The following is a 23,643-nucleotide window of genomic DNA, read 5'->3' on the forward strand; positions in this document are numbered from 1 at the left end:
AAATGAGTGCCGGGTCTCCAACAAGCGCAGGGTCTCTTTTAAGGGCCGGGGGTAAAGCAACTGACCAAGAAATGAGCGCCGGGTCTCCAACAAGCGCAGGGTCTCTAATCAGGGTCAGGGGTAAAGCAACTGTTCAAGAAATGAGCGCCGGGTCTGCAACAAGCGCAAGGTCTCTAATCTGGGCCGGGGGTAAAGCCACTGTTCAAGAAATGAACGCCGGGTCTCCAACAAGCGCAGGGTCTCTAATCAGGGCCAGGGGTAAAGCAACTGTTCAAGAAATGAGCGTCGGGTCTCCAACAAGCGCAGGGTCTCTAATCAGGCCATGGATAAAGCAACTGTTCAAGAAATGAGCGCCGGGTCTCCAACAAGCGCAAGGTCTCTAATCAGGGGCCAGGGGTAAAGCAACTGTTCAAGAAATGAGCGCCGGGTCTCCAACAAGCGCAGGATCTCTAATCAGGGCCGGGGGTAAAGCAACTGTTCAAGAAATGAGCGCCGGGTCTCCATCAAGCGCAGGGTCCCTTTTAAGGGCAGGTGGTAAAGCACCTGTTCAAGAAATGAGCGCAGGGTCTCCAACAAGAGCAGGGTCTCTTTTAAGGGCCGGGGATAAAGCAACTGTTCAAGAAATGAGCGCCGGGTCTCCAACAAGCGCAGGATCTCTAATCAGGGCCGGGGGTAAAGCAACTGTTCAAAAAATGAGTGCCGGGTCTCCAGCAAGCGCAGGGTCCCTTTTAAGGGCAGGTGGTAAAGCACCTGTTCAAGAAATGAGCGCCGGGTCTCCAACAAGAGCAGGGTCTCTTTTAAGGGCCGGGGGTAAAGCAACTGTTCAAGAAATGAACGCCTTGTCTCCAACAAGCGTAGGGTCTATAATTAGGGCCAGGGGTAAAGCAACTGTTCAAGAAATGAGCGCCGGGTCTCCAACAAGCGCAGGGTCTCTTTTAAGGGCCGGGGGTAAAGCAACTGTTCACAAAATGAGCGCCGGGACTCCAACAAGCGCAGGGTCTCTAATCAGGGTCAGGGGTAAAGCAACTGACCAAGAAATGAGCGCCGGGTCTCCAACAAGCGCAGGGTCTCTAATCAGGGCCGGGTGTAAAGCCACTCTTCAAGAAATGAGCGCCGGGTCTCCAACAAGCGCAGGGTCTCTTTTAAGGGCCGGGGGTAAAGCAACTGACTAAGAATTGAGCGCCGGGTCTCCAACAAGCGCAGGGTCTGTTTTAAGGGCCAGGGGTTAAGCAACTGTTCAAGAAATGAGCGCCGGGTCTCCAACAAGCGCAGGGTCTCTTTTAAGGGCCGGGGGTAAAGCAACTGTTCAAGAAATGAGCGCCGGGTCTCCAACAAGCGCAGGGTCTCTTTTGAGTGCCGGGGGTAAAGCAAAAGTTCACAAAATGAGCGCCGGGTCTCCAACAAGCGCAGGGTCTCTAATCAGGGCCGGGGGTAAAGCAACTGTTCAAGAAATGAGCGCCGGGTCTCCAGCAAGCGCAGGGTCTCTTTTAAGGGCCGGGGGTAAAGCAACTGTTCAAGAAATGAGCGCCGGGTCTCCAACAAGCGCAAGGTCTCTAATCAGGGCCGGGGGTAAAGCAACTGTTCAAGAAATGAGCGCCGGGTCTCCAACAAGCGCAGGATCTCTAATCAGGGCCTGGGGTAAAGCAACTGTTCAAGAAATGAGCGCCGGGTCTCCAACAAGCGCAGGGTCTCTTTAAAGGCCGGGGTAAAGCAACTGTTCAAGAAATGAGCGCCGGGTCTCCAACAAGCGCAGGGTCTCTTTTAAGGGCCAGGGGTAAAGCAACTGTTCAAGAAATGAGCGCCGGGTCTCCAACAAGCGCAGGGCAACAAGCGCAGGGTCTCTAATCAGGGCCGGGGGTAAAGCAACTGTTCAAGAAATGAGCGCCGGGTCTCCAAGAAATGAGCGCCGGGCAAGGTCTCTAATCAGGGCCAGGGGTAAAGCAACTGTTCAAGAAATGAGCGCCGGGTCTCCAACAAGCGCAGGATCTCTAATCAGGGCCTGGGGTAAAGCAACTGTTCAAGAAATGAACGCCGGGTCTCCAACAAGCGCAGGGTCTCTAATCAGGGCCGGGGGTAAAGCAACTGTTCAAGAAATGAGCGCCGGGTCTCCAACAAGCGCAGGGTCTCTTTTAAGGGCCAGGGGTAAAGCAACTGTTCAAGAAATGAGCGCCGGGTCTCCAACAAGCGCAAGGTCTCTAATCAGGGCCAGGGGTAAAGCAACTGTTCAAGAAATGAGCGCCGGGTCTCCAACAAGCGCAGGGTCTCTAATCAGGGCCAGGGGTAAAGCAACTGTTCAAGAAATGAGCGCCGGGTCTCCAACAAGCGCAAGATCTCTAATCAGGGCCGGGGATAAAGAAACTGTTAAAAAAATGAGTGCCGGGTCTCCAGCAAGCGCAGGGTCTCTTTTAAGGGCCGGGGGTAAAGCAACTGTTCAAGAAATGAGCGCCGGGTCTCCAACAAGAGCAGGGTCTCTTTTAAGGGCCGGGGGTAAAGCAACTGTTCAAGAAATGAGCGCCGGGTCTCCAACAAGCGCAGGGTCTCTAATCAGGGCCAGGGGTAAAGCAACTGTTCAAGAAATGAGCGCCGGGTCTCCAACAAGCGCAAGGTCTCTAATCAGGGCCGGGGGTAAAGCCACTGTTCAAGAAATGAGCGCCGGGTCTCCAACAAGCGCAGGGTCTCTAATCAGGGCCAGGGGTAAAGCAACTGTTCAAGAAATGAGCGCCGGGTCTCCAACAAGCGCAGGGTCTCTAATCAGGGCCAGGGGTAAAGCAACTGTTCAAGAAATGAGCGCCGGGTCTCCAACAAGCGCAGGGTCTCTTTTAAGGGCCGTGTGTAAAGCAACTGTTCAAGAAATGAGCGCCGGGTCTCCAACAAGCGCAAGGTCTCTAATCAGGGCCGGGGGTAAAGCAACTGTTCAAGAAATGAGCGCCGGGTCTCCAACAAGCGCAGTATCTCTAATCAGGGCCATGGGTAAAGCAACTGTTCAAGAAATGAGCGCCGGGTCTCCAACAAGCGCAGGGTCTCTAATCAGGGCCGGGGATAAAGCAACTGTTCAAGAAATGAGCGCCGGGTCTCCAACAAGCGCAGTGTCTCTTTTAAGGTACGCGGGTAAAGCAACTGTTCAAGAAATGAGCGCAGGGTCTCCAACAAGTGCAAGGCCTCTAATAAGGGCCAGGGGTAAAGCAACTGTTCAAGAAATGAGCGCCGGGTCTCCAACAAGCGCAGGATCGCTAATCAGGGCCATGGGTAAAGCAACTGTTCAAGAAATGAACGCCGGGTCTCCAACAAGCGCAGGGTCTCTTTTAAGGGCCGGGGGTAAAGCAACTGTTCAAGAAATGAGCGCCGGGTCTCCAACAAGCGCAGGGTCTCTTTTAAGGGCCGGGGGTAAAGCAACTGTTCAAGAAATGAGCGCCGGGTCTCCAACAAGCGCAGGGTCTCTATTTAGCGTCGGGTCTCCACTAAGCGCAGGGTCTCTAATCACCACCGAGTGTGCCACTTATTCGCAATGGCGTTTGCAAATGAAATACCAATAGAGAATCTATATTTATTTCCGTTGAAAATTTAAGCGGCGGCCTCCAATACGCTCCGGTACTTATTAGAGGAAAAACGGTAAACCAAATCAGTTATATGTAACATAACTATGTTGTATTTGAGATTACTCTTTCTCAATAAAGAACAGATTCAAGTACGTATCAGGTCGAGTCTCATCCGGGATTCGTACCCTCACTCTAAGTCAGGCATCTAATCGCCACCACAGCCATCCTCAACCCAACAAAAGCTCTAGAATATTTATTTCTGTAACATCTAAAATGTTACGTGTGCCATTTTCAAAATAATTGGGTTTCGTTGAAGAGTATCGCGAATATATACTTCCTTTCAAAAGTTTAGACTCACTTAAAACGCTCACTATATGTTATGTACATATATATTGTTAAATCGAAGATTGATTTCTCCACTAAGTTGGGGGAACCAACTGCAAACCTTATGCTGATGAATTGCTCGAGGATCAGGCATCGAATTGCTGAAAAGCATGTACAAATATCGTGCATGTGAACAACTGCGTTTTAGTGTAAAGTTTTGTTAATAATTCGCAAATTGCCTGAAGTAAGTGGCTCTATTTACACTAGTGACTCTAAACTTTTGAAAGGAAGTATATATTGCTTCAATTCTTATGAATGTACAATGACTGATTTTTAAGAAATCCTTTTCAAATAGAACTTTATTCTGAACGTGATTCAGTTGGTGACACAAAGAGACTGTCAATAGCACCAACGATGCATAACTAACGCCCTGAGTAGACACACAAACCACCTGTACAAAAACAGCTGGAAAATAACAGTGTCAGCACTCGTTGGACTTGTTTGAAAGATATTTACAATACCCTATGAAATAAGTCCCACTGATCAACACTGTTATAGGTATGCCCACTTGTTTCCATACAAAATGACCACAACGAGGACCTCTGTTTATTAAACGACCACTTTTCAGGAGTCGAATATTGAATCTTACACAAGAAATTTCCTTAAACCGAAAATATATGTCCATTAAATGAGAGTTCGTTTGTTGTTGAACGCCGCACTCAGCAATATTCCAGCTATATGTAAATGATAATGACGTTGGCCACAATCCAGTGATCAACATACTGAACATCGATCAACGCAGTTGAGCTGCCATGGCATGTGTCAACCAATTCAACGAGCCTGACCATCGAATGCCATAGTCGCCTCTTACGACAAGCATGGGTTGCTGACGAACAGCTTTTAACCCGTTTCTCGACAGGTCATAGAATGAAAATGTCAAGTGACATGTCCAGTAATGATGAGTTCACTGTGTGCAGCGTATGGATTCCCCAGTCACGGGTACGGTCACCATTACGGCCACGGTCAGTGTTGGGTACGGTTGACCCAGTGGTCCGAACCGCTATGAGTCCTGCAGTAGGGCTGGGACGGGTAACCCGAGATACCCGGGAGGGGTGGGTAATGAGTTGGACCCGGAAACCCGTCTCAATACCCGGACCCGTTATGCTCATGTGAATAATAGTAAATGTAATATGTTATTCTTTCATGATTAATAGGTTGTATTGTCTTTGAAGATTTAGCCATAATTTACAGTCACTTTTTAATATAATTCATGTACATGGTTAAGATATTGAAAAACTAGAAATTTTAGCCTCCGAGCTGAAGAATATATTGCCATTTGTTGTAAATTTGATGTCAGGAATTAACATAACGGGTATCCGTGTAGGGTAGGGTAATAGGGGTGGGGTACCCGGGTAGAAAAGGTGGATCCGTCCCAGCCCTACAGTGCAGACTTACATTCCTCAGGCGTGACAGCATGTTATATAATGTATCTCTAAATTACTATTTTATACATATTATAACTTGCCAGACTGCTGATTTATTTCGGCCATTCGTTGAGTAGAATTGCATACTCAATTACTTTTCAAGGATCATCTGACCAAGTCCTCCACAATACTCCACACGCTTATTTCACTTTACTTATAAACCGTGATATACAAGGAATAATGTTTACAGCTACATTAAAACAATTCACTCATAGTACACAATATTCTAATAGTAAAAACCCATACACTAACATTTGGGACAAAGGAATCCCGTGAGGGTAGGTATGTTTTCATTACGGTAGTGTTGTGCGTGTAGATACATGTTTTGTCTATGCTTCTGTGTGGTCCATAATTATAGGCCCTAATGTAACTGGAATAATGTTCACAGTTGCGTTGGAAGCAACTCACTCATGGTACACCATATTCCAATAGTGAAATCTCATACATAAACATTAGAAATGAGTGAGTTAAGTGAAATAATATGTTCAGTCACATCGGCATTATTTCAGCCATATCGTGACTAAATCAAAATATGGATTTATAGTAATTGAAAGTAAATTTTAAAAACCTGTCAGCGATACATTAGGAATGAAGGAATGCCGTTATGGTTTGTATGTTTTCATGACGGTGCTGTTGGGCTTATAGATACACGTTTTGTCTGTACCTTTGTGTGTTCCTTAATTACAAACCCTTACATAATTATAAGCCATAATATAACTGAAACCAGCTCACTCATAGTACAACATATTCCAGTATATACATACACGCTAAACATCAGGAATACAAATATTCCGTTAGGGTACATGTGTATGTATGTTTAATGGCTATGTTGTAGTGCTTGTAGATACATGTTTTGTCTATACCTTTGTGTGTTCCTTAATTACAAATCCTAACATAATTATAAGCCCTAATATAACTGTTCACAGTTGCGTTGAAACCAGCTCACTCATAGTACAACATATTCCAGTATATACATACACGCTAAACATCAGGAATACAAATATTCCGTTAGGGTACATGTGTATGTATGTTCAATGGCTATGTTGTAGTGCTTGTAGATACATGTTTTGTCTATACCTTTGTGTGTTCCTTAATTATAAGCCCTAATATAACTGGAATATTGTTCACAGTTGCAATGAAACCAACTCACTATCCAAACTACACCATACTCTGATCTTACACTAAACATGACGAATAAAGGAATCCCGTTATTGTTTGTATGTTTTCATGACGGTAATGTAATGCTGATAGATACACATGTTTTAACTATATGTGTTTAAACCTTTATATATAAAACGTTAGATACGTTTAACTGCAGTTTAATGCAAAACTGTGAAACACGGCGGAAGATTTCCCAATATGACTCTTTAGCAAAATGTGTTTGACAGGCAGTTAGCCTAGTCCACAAATATAGTCACTATATATAGTGGATTGTTGACAAATATGTATGACAGAGACAAACGCTGAACCCGGATGCAAAAAAACAGATACCGGTGGGTGCATTCAGTGTCTTTTTACCCGGGGTAGTTTTCCACTGTACGCTTAACATGAAACAACAATATGTACATACTCTTTGACCTAAATCTTGTATTGCTGGCTTTTCCTAGAACCCATCTCTTTTAAGCAGAAAGCGTATATTTTTAAACCCGTTTTATGTCTTGTTCACCGAGTGGACTCTGGGTGCGTTTATGATGAAAAGATTAAAAAAACAAACCACTCCGCTTAAAGTAGAATGTTGAAATATTGAGTGTGAGATAGTTGTACTTCATTTTGATATAACGTATGAAGCGTTCAGATGAAATGTTTTCTATTTTTTTGTGTGGCATATTTCGTCATATCATCATGAATTGTATTTTTCAATAAACACTTATCAACACCATTTCATACACTTAGCGTTAATTATCCCGTGGCAAGTTACACTCGACGAAGTTATTTTGCGTGCGTACGTGCATGCTTACGTGCGTGCGTGCATGCGTATAGTTTGTGTATGTGTGTGAGAGAGAGAGCGTGAAAGTGTGTGTGTTTGTATGTGTGCGTGTGCTTGTGTACTTGTGTGTGTGCTTGTGTACTTGTGTGTGTGCTTGTGTATTTGTGTGTGTGCTTGAGTACGTGTACGCGTGTGTGTGCTTGTGTACTTGTGTGTGTGCTTGTGTACTTGTGTGTGTGCTTGTGTACTTGTGTGTGTGCTTGTGTACTTGTGTGTGTGCTTGTGTACTTGTGTGTGTGCTTGTGTACTTGTGTGTGTGCTTGTGTACTTGTGTGTGTGCTTGTGTACTTGTGTGTGTGCTTGTGTACTTGTGTGTGTGCTTGTGTACTTGTGTGTGTGCTTGTGTACTTGTGTGTGTGCTTGTGTACTTGTGTGTGTGCTTGTGTACTTGTGTGTGTGCTTGTGTACTTGTGTGTGTGCTTGTGTACTTGTGTGTGTGCTTGTGTACTTGTGTGTGTGCTTGTGTACTTGTGTGTGTGCTTGTGTACTTGTGTGTGTGCTTGTGTACTTGTGTGTGTGCTTGTGTACTTGTGTGTGTGCTTGTGTACTTGTGTGTGTGCTTGTGTACTTGTGTGTGTGCTTGTGTACTTGTGTGTGTGCTTGTGTACTTGTGTGTGTGCTTGTGTACTTGTGTGTGTGCTTGTGTACTTGTGTGTGTGCTTGTGTACTTGTGTGTGTGCTTGTGTACTTGTGTGTGTGCTTGTGTACTTGTGTGTGTGCTTGTGTACTTGTGTGTGTGCTTGTGTACTTGTGTGTGTGCTTGTGTACTTGTGTGTGTGCTTGTGTACTTGTGTGTGTGCTTGTGTACTTGTGTGTGTGCTTGTGTACTTGTGTGTGTGCTTGTGTACTTGTGTGTGTGCTTGTGTACTTGTGTGTGTGCTTGTGTACTTGTGTGTGTGCTTGTGTACTTGTGTGTGTGCTTGTGTACTTGTGTGTGTGCTTGTGTACTTGTGTGTGTGCTTGTGTACTTGTGTGTGTGCTTGTGTACTTGTGTGTGTGCTTGTGTACTTGTGTGTGTGCTTGTGTACTTGTGTGTGTGCTTGTGTACTTGTGTGTGTGCTTGTGTACTTGTGTGTGTGCTTGTGTACTTGTGTGTGTGCTTGTGTACTTGTGTGTGTGCTTGTGTACTTGTGTGTGTGCTTGTGTACTTGTGTGTGTGCTTGTGTACTTGTGTGTGTGCTTGTGTACTTGTGTGTGTGCTTGTGTACTTGTGTGTGTGCTTGTGTACTTGTGTGTGTGCTTGTGTACTTGTGTGTGTGCTTGTGTACTTGTGTGTGTGCTTGTGTACTTGTGTGTGTGCTTGTGTACTTGTGTGTGTGCTTGTGTACTTGTGTGTGTGCTTGTGTACTTGTGTGTGTGCTTGTGTACTTGTGTGTGTGCTTGTGTACTTGTGTGTGTGCTTGTGTACTTGTGTGTGTGCTTGTGTACTTGTGTGTGTGCTTGTGTACTTGTGTGTGTGCTTGTGTACTTGTGTGTGTGCTTGTGTACTTGTGTGTGTGCTTGTGTACTTGTGTGTGTGCTTGTGTACTTGTGTGTGTGCTTGTGTACTTGTGTGTGTGCTTGTGTACTTGTGTGTGTGCTTGTGTACTTGTGTGTGTGCTTGTGTACTTGTGTGTGTGCTTGTGTACTTGTGTGTGTGCTTGTGTACTTGTGTGTGTGCTTGTGTACTTGTGTGTGTGCTTGTGTACTTGTGTGTGTGCTTGTGTACTTGTGTGTGTGCTTGTGTACTTGTGTGTGTGCTTGTGTACTTGTGTGTGTGCTTGTGTACTTGTGTGTGTGCTTGTGTACTTGTGTGTGTGCTTGTGTACTTGTGTGTGTGCTTGTGTACTTGTGTGTGTGCTTGTGTACTTGTGTGTGTGCTTGTGTACTTGTGTGTGTGCTTGTGTACTTGTGTGTGTGCTTGTGTACTTGTGTGTGTGCTTGTGTACTTGTGTGTGTGCTTGTGTACTTGTGTGTGTGCTTGTGTACTTGTGTGTGTGCTTGTGTACTTGTGTGTGTGCTTGTGTACTTGTGTGTGTGCTTGTGTACTTGTGTGTGTGCTTGTGTACTTGTGTGTGTGCTTGTGTACTTGTGTGTGTGCTTGTGTACTTGTGTGTGTGCTTGTGTACTTGTGTGTGTGCTTGTGTACTTGTGTGTGTGCTTGTGTACTTGTGTGTGTGCTTGTGTACTTGTGTGTGTGCTTGTGTACTTGTGTGTGTGCTTGTGTACTTGTGTGTGTGCTTGTGTACTTGTGTGTGTGCTTGTGTACTTGTGTGTGTGCTTGTGTACTTGTGTGTGTGCTTGTGTACTTGTGTGTGTGCTTGTGTACTTGTGTGTGTGCTTGTGTACTTGTGTGTGTGCTTGTGTACTTGTGTGTGTGCTTGTGTACTTGTGTGTGTGCTTGTGTACTTGTGTGTGTGCTTGTGTACTTGTGTGTGTGCTTGTGTACTTGTGTGTGTGCTTGTGTACTTGTGTGTGTGCTTGTGTACTTGTGTGTGTGCTTGTGTACTTGTGTGTGTGCTTGTGTACTTGTGTGTGTGCTTGTGTACTTGTGTGTGTGCTTGTGTACTTGTGTGTGTGCTTGTGTACTTGTGTGTGTGCTTGTGTACTTGTGTGTGTGCTTGTGTACTTGTGTGTGTGCTTGTGTGCTTCTGCGCATTTGGCTATTCAACTCCCCTAGTGAAGAAAGTAAGTAACCGTTGGCTTTTGTTTTGGATCCTTTTCGTTATAGTGTGTTGTTGTTTTTGTGTCGTGTTTTAGTGTTTAGTTTTTGTACAGATACTATAGTACTGTCGGAAATAGAAAAAACTGATTTTAGGCTGTTACTCTGTATCCCTAAAATTTACACAATTGCAAATAGCATATGTCGAAATAACCCACATCGGCCTAACTGGGCGTTCAGTGGGATGCGTAATACGATATCCAGAAAAGCATGTTTACTCGTAAAATCGTGCAAAACTAAGAAAAAAACTGAATAGCGGCTGAAAACAATAGGTCGGACTATAGATGGCAATTAGATCGCTCAGCCAGGTATGACGACGGACCGTCGACCCACCTGGCATGAAATGCACGTGCTGCCTACAGGCACAAGGGGTCATCTCAAAGATATTTTGTGCTTTTGCATGTGTGTTGACTATGTCTCATCTATTGATTAACATCTAACGTGTCTTTCTTTCATATAGTTTCATATAGTTTATGTTGAGATATGTAAAAGAGTATGATACCCGAAAACCATAGAAACGCATCGTAGTATATAGGTGGCATGACCACCCGAAGATCGACAGTACTGGATATTATTTGTAAATTGTTATGACGTGCCGTGTACCTCCCCAGTATAATTGCCCTAAAGGATTATCTTATCTTAGCTGATATCTCTATCCCCAAGCCCGGCCCCATGTTTTGCTTTTGAGACGACCCCTCCTGTCTGTTTCTTTTCATAGTGACAGTGAGACTGCATGGTAGCTACATCCTTAATAGTTTCGGCATAATATTGTTCGGCGTTAAACAACGAAATGAAAAAATAAGTCATATTTCATCACTATTTTAGCAGTAAGAAACATGTCCAGACGTAAACATTTCGAATGCATTGTCACGATTTGGATCACATGTTAAATCTTTATTTTGTTTTCTAAATGCACCCCATTGACATGGGTTTGCCAATGCTGTGTAAACATATACGAATATACGTTCAGCATTAAACAACTAAATTCAAAACTAAGTCATGTTTCAAGCTAAAAGTGACTATCAGGTCCAGATGTAAACATTGCGAATACATAGTCAGTGGGACACCATGATTTGCCATTGCTGTTTCTCAACAACATGGATAAATATTTGTCCAAAATATAAATATATACTAATAAGTTGGCATTAATTTGAACAAAACTATTTTTAAGAACTGACAAAATGACATGAGTTCAACTTTGTTTCCAATTTTCACGTTGACCAGGAAATAGTATTCTCATATGGGACATCAGGGGTGTGATCACATGCTTCAATATATTTAAGTTTTCTTGGTGAGTAAGTTCTTTCAAATATAGTTTAACACGAACAATTGGCATGAGTTTACCTATGCTGTCTATTTTATAAAAGTTTCTAAATATCATGAATAAATATTTGATATTAATATGTAGGTATATACTAAACATCTGATATTAATTGGAAGAAAAGTATGTTTAACTACTGACAAAAAGATGATTTTTTTCGTAATGACCCTTTGGTGTAATGAAATCATTCATTCGAGACAAGATTGGTGTAGTTTGTTTACATGCCCCGAGGCCAAAAGCACTTGCATATACACTAAAATGATTTGCGCATTTAAGAGGGCTTTACAATTAAATTGGTTAGCTTCTTTTGAGAAGAAACTTTGTTGTTGTTTGACGGCAATAACTGGTATAGTTTCTCTTAAACCGTGGCATTATCATACCATGTTAAACCAGTTGACGTTGGTAACTGGCCTGTCTAGCGTCATTCTCATCATTGTTTTCTTGTGAACTATGTGGTCAGTGTGAGAAGATGGACAATGGTGCCCTGGTGGAGGAGGACTGTGAGGATGGGACAGGTGTGTCGTCAGTACCTGGGGAGGCCGACAACGTCTTCGTCGGTGTTGACGAAAAGGTAACATGTTTGTATATCAGCATTTACTCGATCAGGATGTCTTACACGGTTAAGCTCCTCATAATTGAGGTTTACGGATCTTTCACAATATTGTTTTACGGTTGGTGGTAGAATGGAAATATAGTTCATTATATATCGATATTATTTTTAGATAATCGATTAACATATTTAGCATTTGTTGTTATTGTAAAAATAAATGTTTAAAATTTTTTTTTCGTTCGATACAACAGTTTCTCAGTTTTCTTATATTCAATGATTCTATTTGAACAAGTGCCCAAATATGCACAAAATTAAAGCCCAAAAGCCCAAAATGAAGGCTGAATTTGGTGGTATGAAAATCTTTGTTGGCCTTATCACCAGTCTCCTGGGAAGGTTTTGGCGAGTGTTAGCCATATTTGTATCAATGGAACGGATACAAATTTAAATATTTGTTATTTTCGATATAAATGTAAATTTGCTGTAAGGGTAATAAAGTAATAGAACATGGATTGAACACGTCCTTACACTAGTTTCATGTTTTTGTCCAACTATTTCCACAGGGCCGCCGTGTGTTTAAGATTGCGGGTAACGATACCTGCTTCATTGACGAAGATCCAGCCCCGCTGCCAGCCGAAGTGAGTACAGTTTAATGTATATTTGGCGAGTTTATTTTTGTCCTCAGAGATCGAAAACACATTTTAGTGTCAATCAATCAATCAATCAATCTTTATAGTCTTTGTAGTGGAGTCCATAGGCCCAGGCTACACTTCAGGATTTCAGAGCGGTACATATGTGCATATATAGTTCAGAAGACAATAAGTTAATTTACAAAATATACAAAAGGAAATATGATATTATTGGCAAAGAAGTGAATCTCTAAGTTTCATTGCATTGTGTATATAAATAGCTAGGTTATTTACAATATATGGATTGCCAGTTGACATGAGCATATTAAACTTATGAATAGTGGGATTCGAATAAAAATTATGTGGTAAATACAAACATCTCAGATTTTGATAACATTTACATACCAAAATAAAATGAAATTCATTTTCAATAAAGTTATCTTTACATACAAAACATAATCTATTTGATCTGGGTTGATTAATATGTCGACCGGTTTCAATTTGGAGGCGGTAACGTATCAGCAGTTTCAGTGGTCCAAAATTCAATTTTCGGCTTAATGTATTTCAAGTGGACCTGAACCTTTCAGATCTTGTTGGCGCTAGATGGACCTTAGCTTTCGGGACATGCGTTCCCTTTTTGTGAACACCTGGTGTCATCACTGATTTTTAGTGATCCATGCATATAATTTTCACAGCTATTTTTCACTTTACACTAAAGGGAATATGTTTCTGAGGATAGTCAAGACTGGGTATTCTTTTGCAGTGACGTTCTATATATAATAGTCATGTAACTACATTGAGGCTGACTTGACAACCCGCCATATAGCTGGAACATTGCTGAGTGCTGCGTTAAACTAAACTCACTCACTGATTTGACAACCGTACCTTAGTGCTGTTGTTTTACTGCTCAGGTGACAGAGGCCACAATGGACCAAACAAAGACTCTGGTACTGGTGACTGACCAAGCTGTGTTGGACAGTGTGAGAGAATGGTGCACAGGCGACGTCTATGTCCTCGTGGCTGACGACACTGCTGTCAGTGGAGGTATATAAGAACAATTCATTATTCTTTATAGCGCCTAGTATCCATCCTTCTGTCTGGTTGCTCGCTGGAAGCTGATTATCATAATCCCGGATAACCCAAGCTGCCGGTGAGGCGCTGGTAGGTTAATAGTCACATGACTTATCCCACCTAGTGAACAGAGGCAATTTTGAACAAAATCACTTGCCTAAGGTGAGACCACATGTATCACATGTGCTTCGTTGTGGGGCAGGACTGATGGCCTAGAAACTCTCAGTATTCAAGCTGCCAAACACGGTCACCCATCCAAGGTCTCTCCGCTCCCAACGTTCCTTAACTTCACCTGATTTGTGGCCTGAGCTCTATGCACAGGACCGCACACACAGCACTCACATGAATGAGTGAGTGAGTTGTGCTTTTAACTGTAAGCAATATTCTAGATATATCAAGGCGGGAGACACGAGAAATGGATTTCCTCATGGTATGTATGTATGTATGCATGTATGTATGTATGTATGTATGTATGTATGTATGTATGTATGTATGTATGTATGTATGTATGTATGTATGGATGTATGTATGGATGGATGGATGGATGGATGGATGGATGGATGTATGATGGATGGATGGATGGATGGATGGATGGATGATGGATGTATGTATGATATGTATGTATGTATGTATGTATGTATGTATGTATGTATATGTATGTATGTATGTATGGATGTATGGATTGATCTATGCATGCGTCTGTGTTTGTCTGTCTGTGTCTGCATCTGTGTCTGTGTGTAGGTTTTTTGTAAAGGAAGTATTATTGTTTGATAAAGACTAGTGGGTAAGTCATGTGTTCGCTTGAAGGCCTGTGAAGATCCATCACAGTGGTGCATTGAGTAAAGCTTCGTGACTGTGATGCTTAATATGTGTTTTTTGTATGTGTTGGTATGACTGTGGTTGTGGGTGTATGTATTTGTATGTGTAAGTATGAGTGGTGAATGTGAAAACGTGTATCTCTGTGTGAGCGCTTCTGTGTTTACCACTGATACTATGTGTGTGTGTGCGCGCGCGCGTGTGTGTGTGCGTGTGTGTGTGATGTTTTATTTCAAGTGTATAATTCTATGTAATTTATTTTAATCATTTTATCTATCGCACGTATTTTAATGCTCTTTAAGTCTCTTATGGTCTTCTGGCGGCTTGTGCATGCTCTATAAAACTATGTATATATTTGTAACTACAAGATGAGACTAAAACAAACAAACAACAACAACAACTACAACTACAACTACACTACTACTACTACTACTACTACTACTACTACTACTACTACTACTACTACTACTACTACTACTACTACTACTACTACACCCTGTGTACTGAGGCACGCTATTCTAGACAAGCAGTCAAACACTCTGTGTTCTTTCTGTTTCAGACAGACGCAAGCGAGCCACCTGCTACAGAATTCGCTGCAGATACTTCATCTACAGGGGACGTCTGTATCGTCACTGCAGATATTATCTGTTCAGATGTTAGAACACACGGACACAACGTGTATCCTGAAAACATCAACATACAAAATGTATTTTCAAAACATTGAGTAACTGAAAAATCCTCACACGAGTTCGCTCGTATTATTCCAATATTTTGGGTGTGTCTGACTTTGTGCCGTTATCGCTATTCTTTGTATGTGTCGATTTGAATCTGCAAATTAACACTGACACCTCTGTAATATTTTTGTCTATTGTGGAATAAAGTTGTTGTTTGTATGGATCAAAATATATATTGGTGTTTGGTATCAGTTCCAAATATGGGCGTTCAGAGTTGGAATAGCACCTTAGCTACCTGTGCTGGTCTTACGCTCACGGTGTCATGGTACATTGCGCGTACCCACGACACGGGGCGTGCATAAAATAGCTCGATTGTCATGGCCGAGAGGGGACATCGCTTTATCGTTTTAAATAGTTCACGATTAAGGTATAATACGAGACGAGGAAGCGATAAAGTGATAATAAGAGAGGAAAATTGCACATCGCTTTCTCGCGTCCGTAATTGAAGGTGATAAAGCGAAATCCTAGATTAGATCAGACACCACATTAGATCAGTCTTAGATTACAGTCTGTTATGGAATCCTAGAAGTGACATTTGGCGATGTCGCATTGTCTACCTTTCGTTGAATGTTAAATATTATTCGAAACGCGACAATGCAACACAGCAACTATACAACAAATGGCCCACGTGTGGCGTTGTCGAGCTTTGGTAAATTTTGACACTTTTTGTGATGACGACAACGTCCCTTCTGTGGTTCTATTGTCTGTATATAGTTGAATATTGCTATGTGCGACTTTAAACAACACGCAGACAGTAGGTAAGACAAATACACTTGAGATACTGAACTTCGTTGTACCAGTGTTCCTTAAATATGTTCAAAATGTGAATGAAGGTGTCACGGGACATGGGGGTGTTTTTCTTTAAATTCAGGCAAGTTGCCCTCAAGCAAACACCTACCGGCACAACCGACGATGCTCATTATGGCAGTCACCAGACTATCGGGTCCAGAGTCGATTATTTACAAACTAGAACAGCGGCGTTAAACCACAAACAGACCATCATTTCGGAAAATTACTATATACTAGACGTATAAATATAATTTACATAAAGACTTGGTTAATAGTTCCCACACAGGCACTCAGATTAATTATACAACCATTTAAGCCGGTCATGTTTTACGAAACAAGTATACAGAGCAAGCATACACGAATATTGACACATATGTAATAGATGCTTTTTCTTTAAGAAGACATATTTTCAGTATGGAGGGTACAGTCACGCAAGTCGTGACATCCAAACTGATAAAATTATTAGCAACTATGACATTATTCTAAGCTGTGACAATACGTGTGCGGCAGTACATTATCGGCTTTTAAACCATATATATAACAAATCAACAGACCAATCTGGAGAGTTTGGGTTCATTCTGATGTTGTTGGGACCTACGTGTTGGACACAGCCTCAAAATGATGACTTCATTTGAAAGGCAGGGACTTTGCTTTTGATTTGACACAAAATATCAAACCATCGAAAACACGTGTGTTGTTAATTTCAGTATTGGTCACCACCAGGCAGGGGTGTTAAGTTTCTTAGGCACAGCAAATCAATGGAGATTGAAGCATATCCAGACACAGACAAAATGATAATAAACAAATACACAAATATACAACTTAATGTTCATGATAGCTTATTGTTAGAAACCTTTCTTATGAAAGTAAAAGAACGTCCACGCCATCCTGTTCTTATCCTGAGAATAAAAGCATTAGTAGAACTGTTGAGCAAGAAACTAAGAAACAAGAAACCGTGAAAACAACGTTAGAAAAGATGTTCAAAATACGTACGAAACTATGTTTGCTGAACTATCGAAATACAAGATTGAACTAGAACAAACTAAAGAAGAATCCTAGGAATGCGTATACTCCTCACAAAAAATTAAGCATCAAGTATTTTCAGTGTAATATCTTTATCAAGTTCGATAGCGATTTTTGCCGACATGTTACTGAAAGGTAAATATTCAAAGAATACATAACCACTAGTGACTGTCAAATTGATTTTTCTGATAACATTGACAACATCACCCGAACACAACCACCCTCAGAAACAACATGCAAAATGTGTGGCATGAATGTGCTCCACTCTTCACACATGCACCCTGATCGGTGTAAACCTACCTGTAATCATTCCTTTGGTACAACAAGCGGGTCCTAACTTCATTTTTATGGATGATAATGCCCGTCCATCGATGATAATGTCCGAGAAAGAGTTGTTAACGATGTTGTTTAGATCAACAACATCACACATTTGGACTGGCCTGCAATGCCACTTGATCTTAATCCCATTGAACATGCTTGGGACATTATTGGAAGTCGTGTTTACGGTCTCCATGTTCATCCCCAGACTCTTGATGACCTTGAGCAGGTGTTACAGAGAGAATTGCAGAACATTCCACAACAGCAACTGTAAAGGCTCATTTGATCAATGCCAAGACGTGTAGAAGCTTGCATCTGTGTTCGTGGTGGTCATACGCGTTACTGAACACTGCTTCACTGTCTAAAACTGACTTGAACCTTAATGTTAACATTTTGCTCCATCAATGCAGCACATTTTGCACGACTGTTTCACGGGTACATGCTTTCGATGATTTGTAAATCTAATATTGCTCAATACCATTTCTATTCATTTTGTTAATCGTGTGTACATATGTTTCACCTTTCAATTGCATCATTCCATGATTTGCAATTTCAATAAATGAAAATATAATGAGACTAATACATTTTGTGAGGAGTATATTAGACATAGAATGCTCTAGTATGAGGAAGGTCATAAACGACTAAATATTTCTATGCCATAGAAAATAGAAAGCAAATAAAATCACAAAAATATCCCAAATAATAATGAAGGTGGTGATAAAATGCTGAACTATTTTACAAAACCATCCATCATCAACACGGTACGAAGAGGTAATTATATAGATGATGTAGAAACACCCACCATAAATATCCATTTATGGGAAAAATTTGAAAAAAAATGTATAAAAGGAAACTGCAGTTACTGTAAAAATATGAAAAAATAAGACGACCCCTTGTACGGCTGGATATCCAGTTGATTTAATTTCATTATTTTTTTTAAAAGCTAAAACAATTGTATGTAAAGAATTATGAAAGATGTCTCCAAAAGAATGAAGTATCTCCAACTCTAAAAAGAGGTGTTATTACTTACATACTCAAATCAAATAGAGACCGAACATCATTAACATGGAAACGAAGTACTTAATTAAATGCCCTATGCAAGATTATCTGTAAATACATTTCAAATAGATTCAAAGGAAAGGGACCCTAGACACCCTCATAAATAAAAAATCACAATGGATGTTTCCACAGAAGAACCAGTAGTGAAAATACAAGGTTATTTTGTGACATGCTGTTTATAACTCCGAAGGATTATTATATTACTTATTCTGATTCTTTCCGAAAGAGTGAGTGTTTGGTTTTACACCGCTTCCAGCAATACTACAACAATATTGTAATAGGGTGGACAAAAGAGCATTTATATTAACTTCATGTGTTGCGTTATTTTTTATCAAAATGTATATACACCTGTGTTGTTTTGGGTTCAACAGAGGTTCATTGTGTTCACAATGAGCAGTTGTCGGCAAATAGTGTTTTAAGTGCTTAATGCAGGTCTCTGATTGCTTTGAATCATTCCATTACAAGGTCATAGGGTAATTAGGTTATTCTATCTTTCTGTCAGGTATGTGATTTGTAATGATCACCTGGTTGATTGGGATTGGCTTATTTCAAATCATAGGTCATCAGCCATTTTCACTCACACAGCACTTGTCACCCTCACCTGATGTGCTCAGCACTTGTCACCATTACTTGATGTGCACAGCAAATGTACATACGAAATAAGCTACTTCCAAGGTTAGTGATTATAGTACAGTAAGTATGAGGAGGGTTGACCGCCGGTAACAACACTCCCGTGTCACCCACAGGGTACGCAGGTTATAATCTATTTCGTTATTTATGCATAAGTGATGTATTTGCTTATTGTTGCATATATTGTATTATTGTCTTGTATCATGTGCTTGATTACATGATGATATATCATAATTTGGTAAGAAACATATATTTGTATGTGCACTTCTAATGGTATGAGCATATGATGTATGCATTATTAAAGATAGTAATGTACCTGTAAATATTTGCTTATTGATGTTATGTAATATAGTGTGATGTAATATGTACGCTTGTATTCTAACCCATCAAAGAAACTGTACTTATGATAACACTATTGTTACAGAGTGTCTACTGATAGCAACTGATATCCACTGAATCCTCAGAATAAACGAGTGACCTCACACCCGCAGCCTTTATTCTCACTGACATAAAGGGTAAATCCCAGGCCGCAACAATATCACGGCGGGGGACACTAGAAATGGGCTTCACACATTGTACCCATGTGGGGAATCGAACCCTGGCCTTCGGCGTGACGAGCGAATGCTTTAACCGCTAGGCTACCCCACCGCCCCCTTTCCAAAGAGTTTCTGAATCGAGTTCTACTAAAATTTGCCTTAAGTCTTGTGCTATAATGGTAATCTCGTTGACTTAATTAAGACATAATATTTGTTTCCTGCTGTATTCACGTTTATTTCTCAGGTGTAAAATATGGCTTTTGTCCAGTGTGAAAGTGAACAATATTTTACCATTAACACCATCAGAGCTCAAATAAGCCATAACTTACTACTATTTCCTGAATGAAGGGATTTCTTAAAATCCACAAATGTATAAAGTAGGCATGTTCACTTGCTGTTAGGATACATTGTATGTAAATGTGTTAATTCGTCAAGTGTCAGGTTCAGTAATTGAATAACCCTATCTGAAGTCGTCTTGAGTTGGGTGTGTGGATAGTTCTTGTGTATTTATATTTTGCGTTCAGTGTGTTCATGCATTGTATTCTGTGTGTAAATTAAAGTGAATTATATGCCAGTTGTGAGTCTCACATGTATTTTTACAGAGAAAGATGGGATAGCTCTAATCTCGTATGAAAAATAATATAAGGGTATTCCGCTTCTCCAATCACCGCTTACTGAATGGGGGCGACTAACGGGATCAGGTGGTCAGGCTCGCTGACTGGGTTGACACATGTCATCGGTTCCCAAATGCGTAGATCGATGCTTATGATGTTGATGACTGGATTGTCTTGTCCAGACTCGATTATTTACAGACCGCCGCCATATAGCTGGAATATTGCTGAGTGCGGCGTTAAACAACAAACCTCAGAAACAAGATGACCGAATGGCATCTCGACCTTCTCGATCCATAAAGATCTGGATGCTTGTCTTACTCCGTGAAATTTCCGTTAGAATTGGTATTCAGCAACCCATGCTTGATGAATGAGGCGACTAACTGAATCGTGTTGCCATGTTCGCTGAATTGGTTGATACATGTCAATGTGTCCCAATTGCATGGATCCATGTTCATGATGTCAATCACGTGGTTGTCTGGCCTAGACTCGATTATTTACAGATTGCCGCCATGTAGTTGGAATATTGCTAAACAATAAACAAACAACTATTTTTTTTCTAAGCGTAGATATATTTGCTTGATAATCGTCCAAAGGAATATTAGTAACTGCCGTATTTTTTGCTTGAAAACTTTATTCACCCAAGAAAAGAAACATGTGTCTTCTTGTACAAAACACTGTTGTTGAGGAAAGCGTAAAACCAAAATCGTTGTTATTAATCTTCATGCATATTATGACACTCTCAGTACAAATATTAACAATGTCCATGTGCGTAATGACACTCTCGGTGCAACTATTAACAATCTCCATGTGCATTATGACACCCTCGGTGCAAATATTAACAATTTCCATGTGCATTATGACACCCTCGGTGCAAGTATTAACAATCTCCATGTGCATTATGACACCCTCGGTGCAAATATTAACAATCTCCATGTGCAGTATGACACCCTCAGTGCAAATATTAACAATCTCTATGTGCATTATGACACCCTCGGTGCAAATATTAACAATCTCTATGTGCATTATGACACCTTTGGTGCAAGTATTAACAATGTCCTCGTGCATTATGACACTCTCGGTGCAAATATTAACAATCTCCATGTGCAGTATGACACCTTTGGTGCAAATATTAACAATCTCCATGTGCAGTATGACACCCTCGGTGCAAATATTAACAATCTCCATGTGCAGTATGACACCCTCGGTGCAAATATTAACAATCTCCATGTGCAGTATGACACCTTTGGTGCAAATATTAACAATCTCCATGTGCAGTATGACACCCTCAGTGCAAATATTAACAATCTCTATGTGCATTATGACACCCTCGGTGCAAATATTAACAATCTCTATGTGCATTATGACACCTTTGGTGCAAGTATTAACAATGTCCTCGTGCATTATGACACTCTCGGTGCAAATATTAACAATCTCCATGTGCAGTATGACACCTTTGGTGCAAATGTTAACAATCTCCATGTGCATTATGACACCCTCGGTGCAAATATTAACAATCTCCATTAGCAGTATGACACCCTCGGTGCAAATATTAACAATCTCCATGTGCAGTATGACACCTTTGGTGCAAATATTAACAATCTCCATGTGCATTATGACACCTTCGGTGCAAATGTTAACAATCTCCATGTGCATTATGACACCCTCGGTGCAAATATTAACAATCTCCATTAGCAGTATGACACCCTCGGTGCAAATATTAACAATCTCCATGTGCAGTATGACACCCTCGGTGCAAATATTAACAATCTCCATGTGCAGTATGACACCTTTGGTGCAAATATTAACAATCTCCATGTGCGTTATGACACCTTTGGTGCAAATATTTACCCAGGTTATATTCACCACATGCAAATGAAGCCATCCCTGCTGTCCCCCGCTGTGATATTTCTGAAATATTGTTGGAAGCAGCGTAAACCTAACCCACTCACTCCTAGAAACCACCCTTTGTAAAGTTATCATTAATGACAATTAATTGAAAGCTGGGATTCTGATGAAGGGATTCAGCGAGCCGATACCTCGCACATCGCGCTCCATAGTGTCTATTACAGTGGTTATTATGCAGTGTCCAGTGGGTAGGTTTGTAGATTACACCACACTTCTCTGAGTTACTGTTCGGTTCAGTTGGATCCCAGGGAAGGTACTGTGCTTCGCTGCCATCTTCCCATCGCCATGCACCAGATGTATGGATTAAACCAACCCATATCCCGACAGCCGCTGCAAAAACATGGCAACCTATGTAAAACACGACATTTTATACTTTTCATAACAATATTGCTATCCATAACTCGCATCTCTTTTCTATTTCAATCGGTCCACGTTGGTGTTTTTGATTGTCTTTGCAGGTTACGCAAAATGAATTTGTTTTATAGGGTTTATTGTTAAGTTTCAATCCTAATCAGCCTTACCAAATCAGACCTTTTCTATGAACACTTCATAAAACGTCACGTCAGACGAATTCTAATTAGACAATGAGCGTCGAGGCTTATAAATTCTCCATACGAATTAGGTAAGCGTTCAGACAAGCTTATCTGGGTTATTTTTCTCAAAAACGATTCATATATACTCTCCCAAAAAAGAAACGCATTATAAAAATAGCAATTTCATGTAGCAATAAATTAAAACGTGATTCATTTTACAAAAGGTTTTGCTCTGTTTATGAGTCCTATGGTGTTTATGTTTTGAAACATCACAACAAACCGCACCATCCGTAAACTACCCGTATTTAACAGCATGATTTTCAATTTCGGCGTGTAGTGTCACAGAATACACAATTCACATGCAATGCACGTGAAAGTTGGGGATCAGATAGTCTCAATGATGGGTATAAAAGGTTGATCGCTGTCTGTCGATTATTCACTGTATTTGGAATATTGTTGACGAACGCAAAATGCCACGTCTAAGTGAAGCCAACCGTCATATCGCCATTGGTTTGCTTGAAGCTGACCAATCTCAACGTGCAGTTGCCCGACGCATGAATGTTCACCAAAGCACCATTTCACGGCTCTGGGAGAGATATCGCCGGCAGAATGCGGTAGCAGATGCCCCTCGTAGTGGGCGACCTCGAGCGACCACTGCGGCGCAGGATCGCTACATCCGGGTACATCACCTGCGTCATCGAACAGCTACGGCGACCAGTCCCGCTCGACAAATACCCGGATTGAGGAGGCTTTCTGCACAGACCATCAGGAACAGGTTGAAAGAGGCTGGTTTATGTGCCAGAAAACCTTATTTTGGCCCTGTGCTTCGACAACAACATCGCCGACATCGAGTTCAATGGTGCACCAACGTTCAGGCCTGGAACCTACCGAATTGGTGTAGAATCTGGTTCAGTGATGAATCACGATTTCTATTGGAAAGACGCGATGGAAGAAGGCGGGTGTACAGACGTCGACGTGAACGTTTCGCCGACGCTTGCGTTCCCCAGGTGGACAGATTCGGCCGGGGAAGTGTTATGATGTGGGGAGCGATCACCTGCCATAGGAGAAGTGAATTGGTGATGATCC

At 41.4% G+C, this 23,643-nt stretch overlaps 1 protein-coding gene across 1 annotated transcript; it reads left to right on the forward strand.

Annotated features, from left to right (window-relative positions):
- Positions 1-9,959: 9,959 nt before the first annotated feature.
- LOC124281927 lies at positions 9,960-15,314 on the forward strand. The gene is made up of 5 exons (XM_046717934.1): positions 9,960-9,998; positions 11,814-11,924; positions 12,464-12,538; positions 13,441-13,573; positions 14,976-15,314. Exons 2-5 carry the CDS (start codon positions 11,823-11,825, stop codon positions 15,074-15,076), a joined length of 411 nt encoding a protein of 136 aa, XP_046573890.1. The 5' UTR covers positions 9,960-9,998; positions 11,814-11,822; the 3' UTR covers positions 15,077-15,314.
- The last annotated feature ends 8,329 nt before the right edge of the window (positions 15,315-23,643 follow it).

This window comes from Haliotis rubra, unplaced genomic scaffold (genome assembly GCF_003918875.1).
Source record: "Haliotis rubra isolate DU_JTF1 unplaced genomic scaffold, ASM391887v1 Scf290, whole genome shotgun sequence".
Classification (NCBI taxonomy): domain Eukaryota; kingdom Metazoa; phylum Mollusca; class Gastropoda; order Lepetellida; family Haliotidae; genus Haliotis; species Haliotis rubra.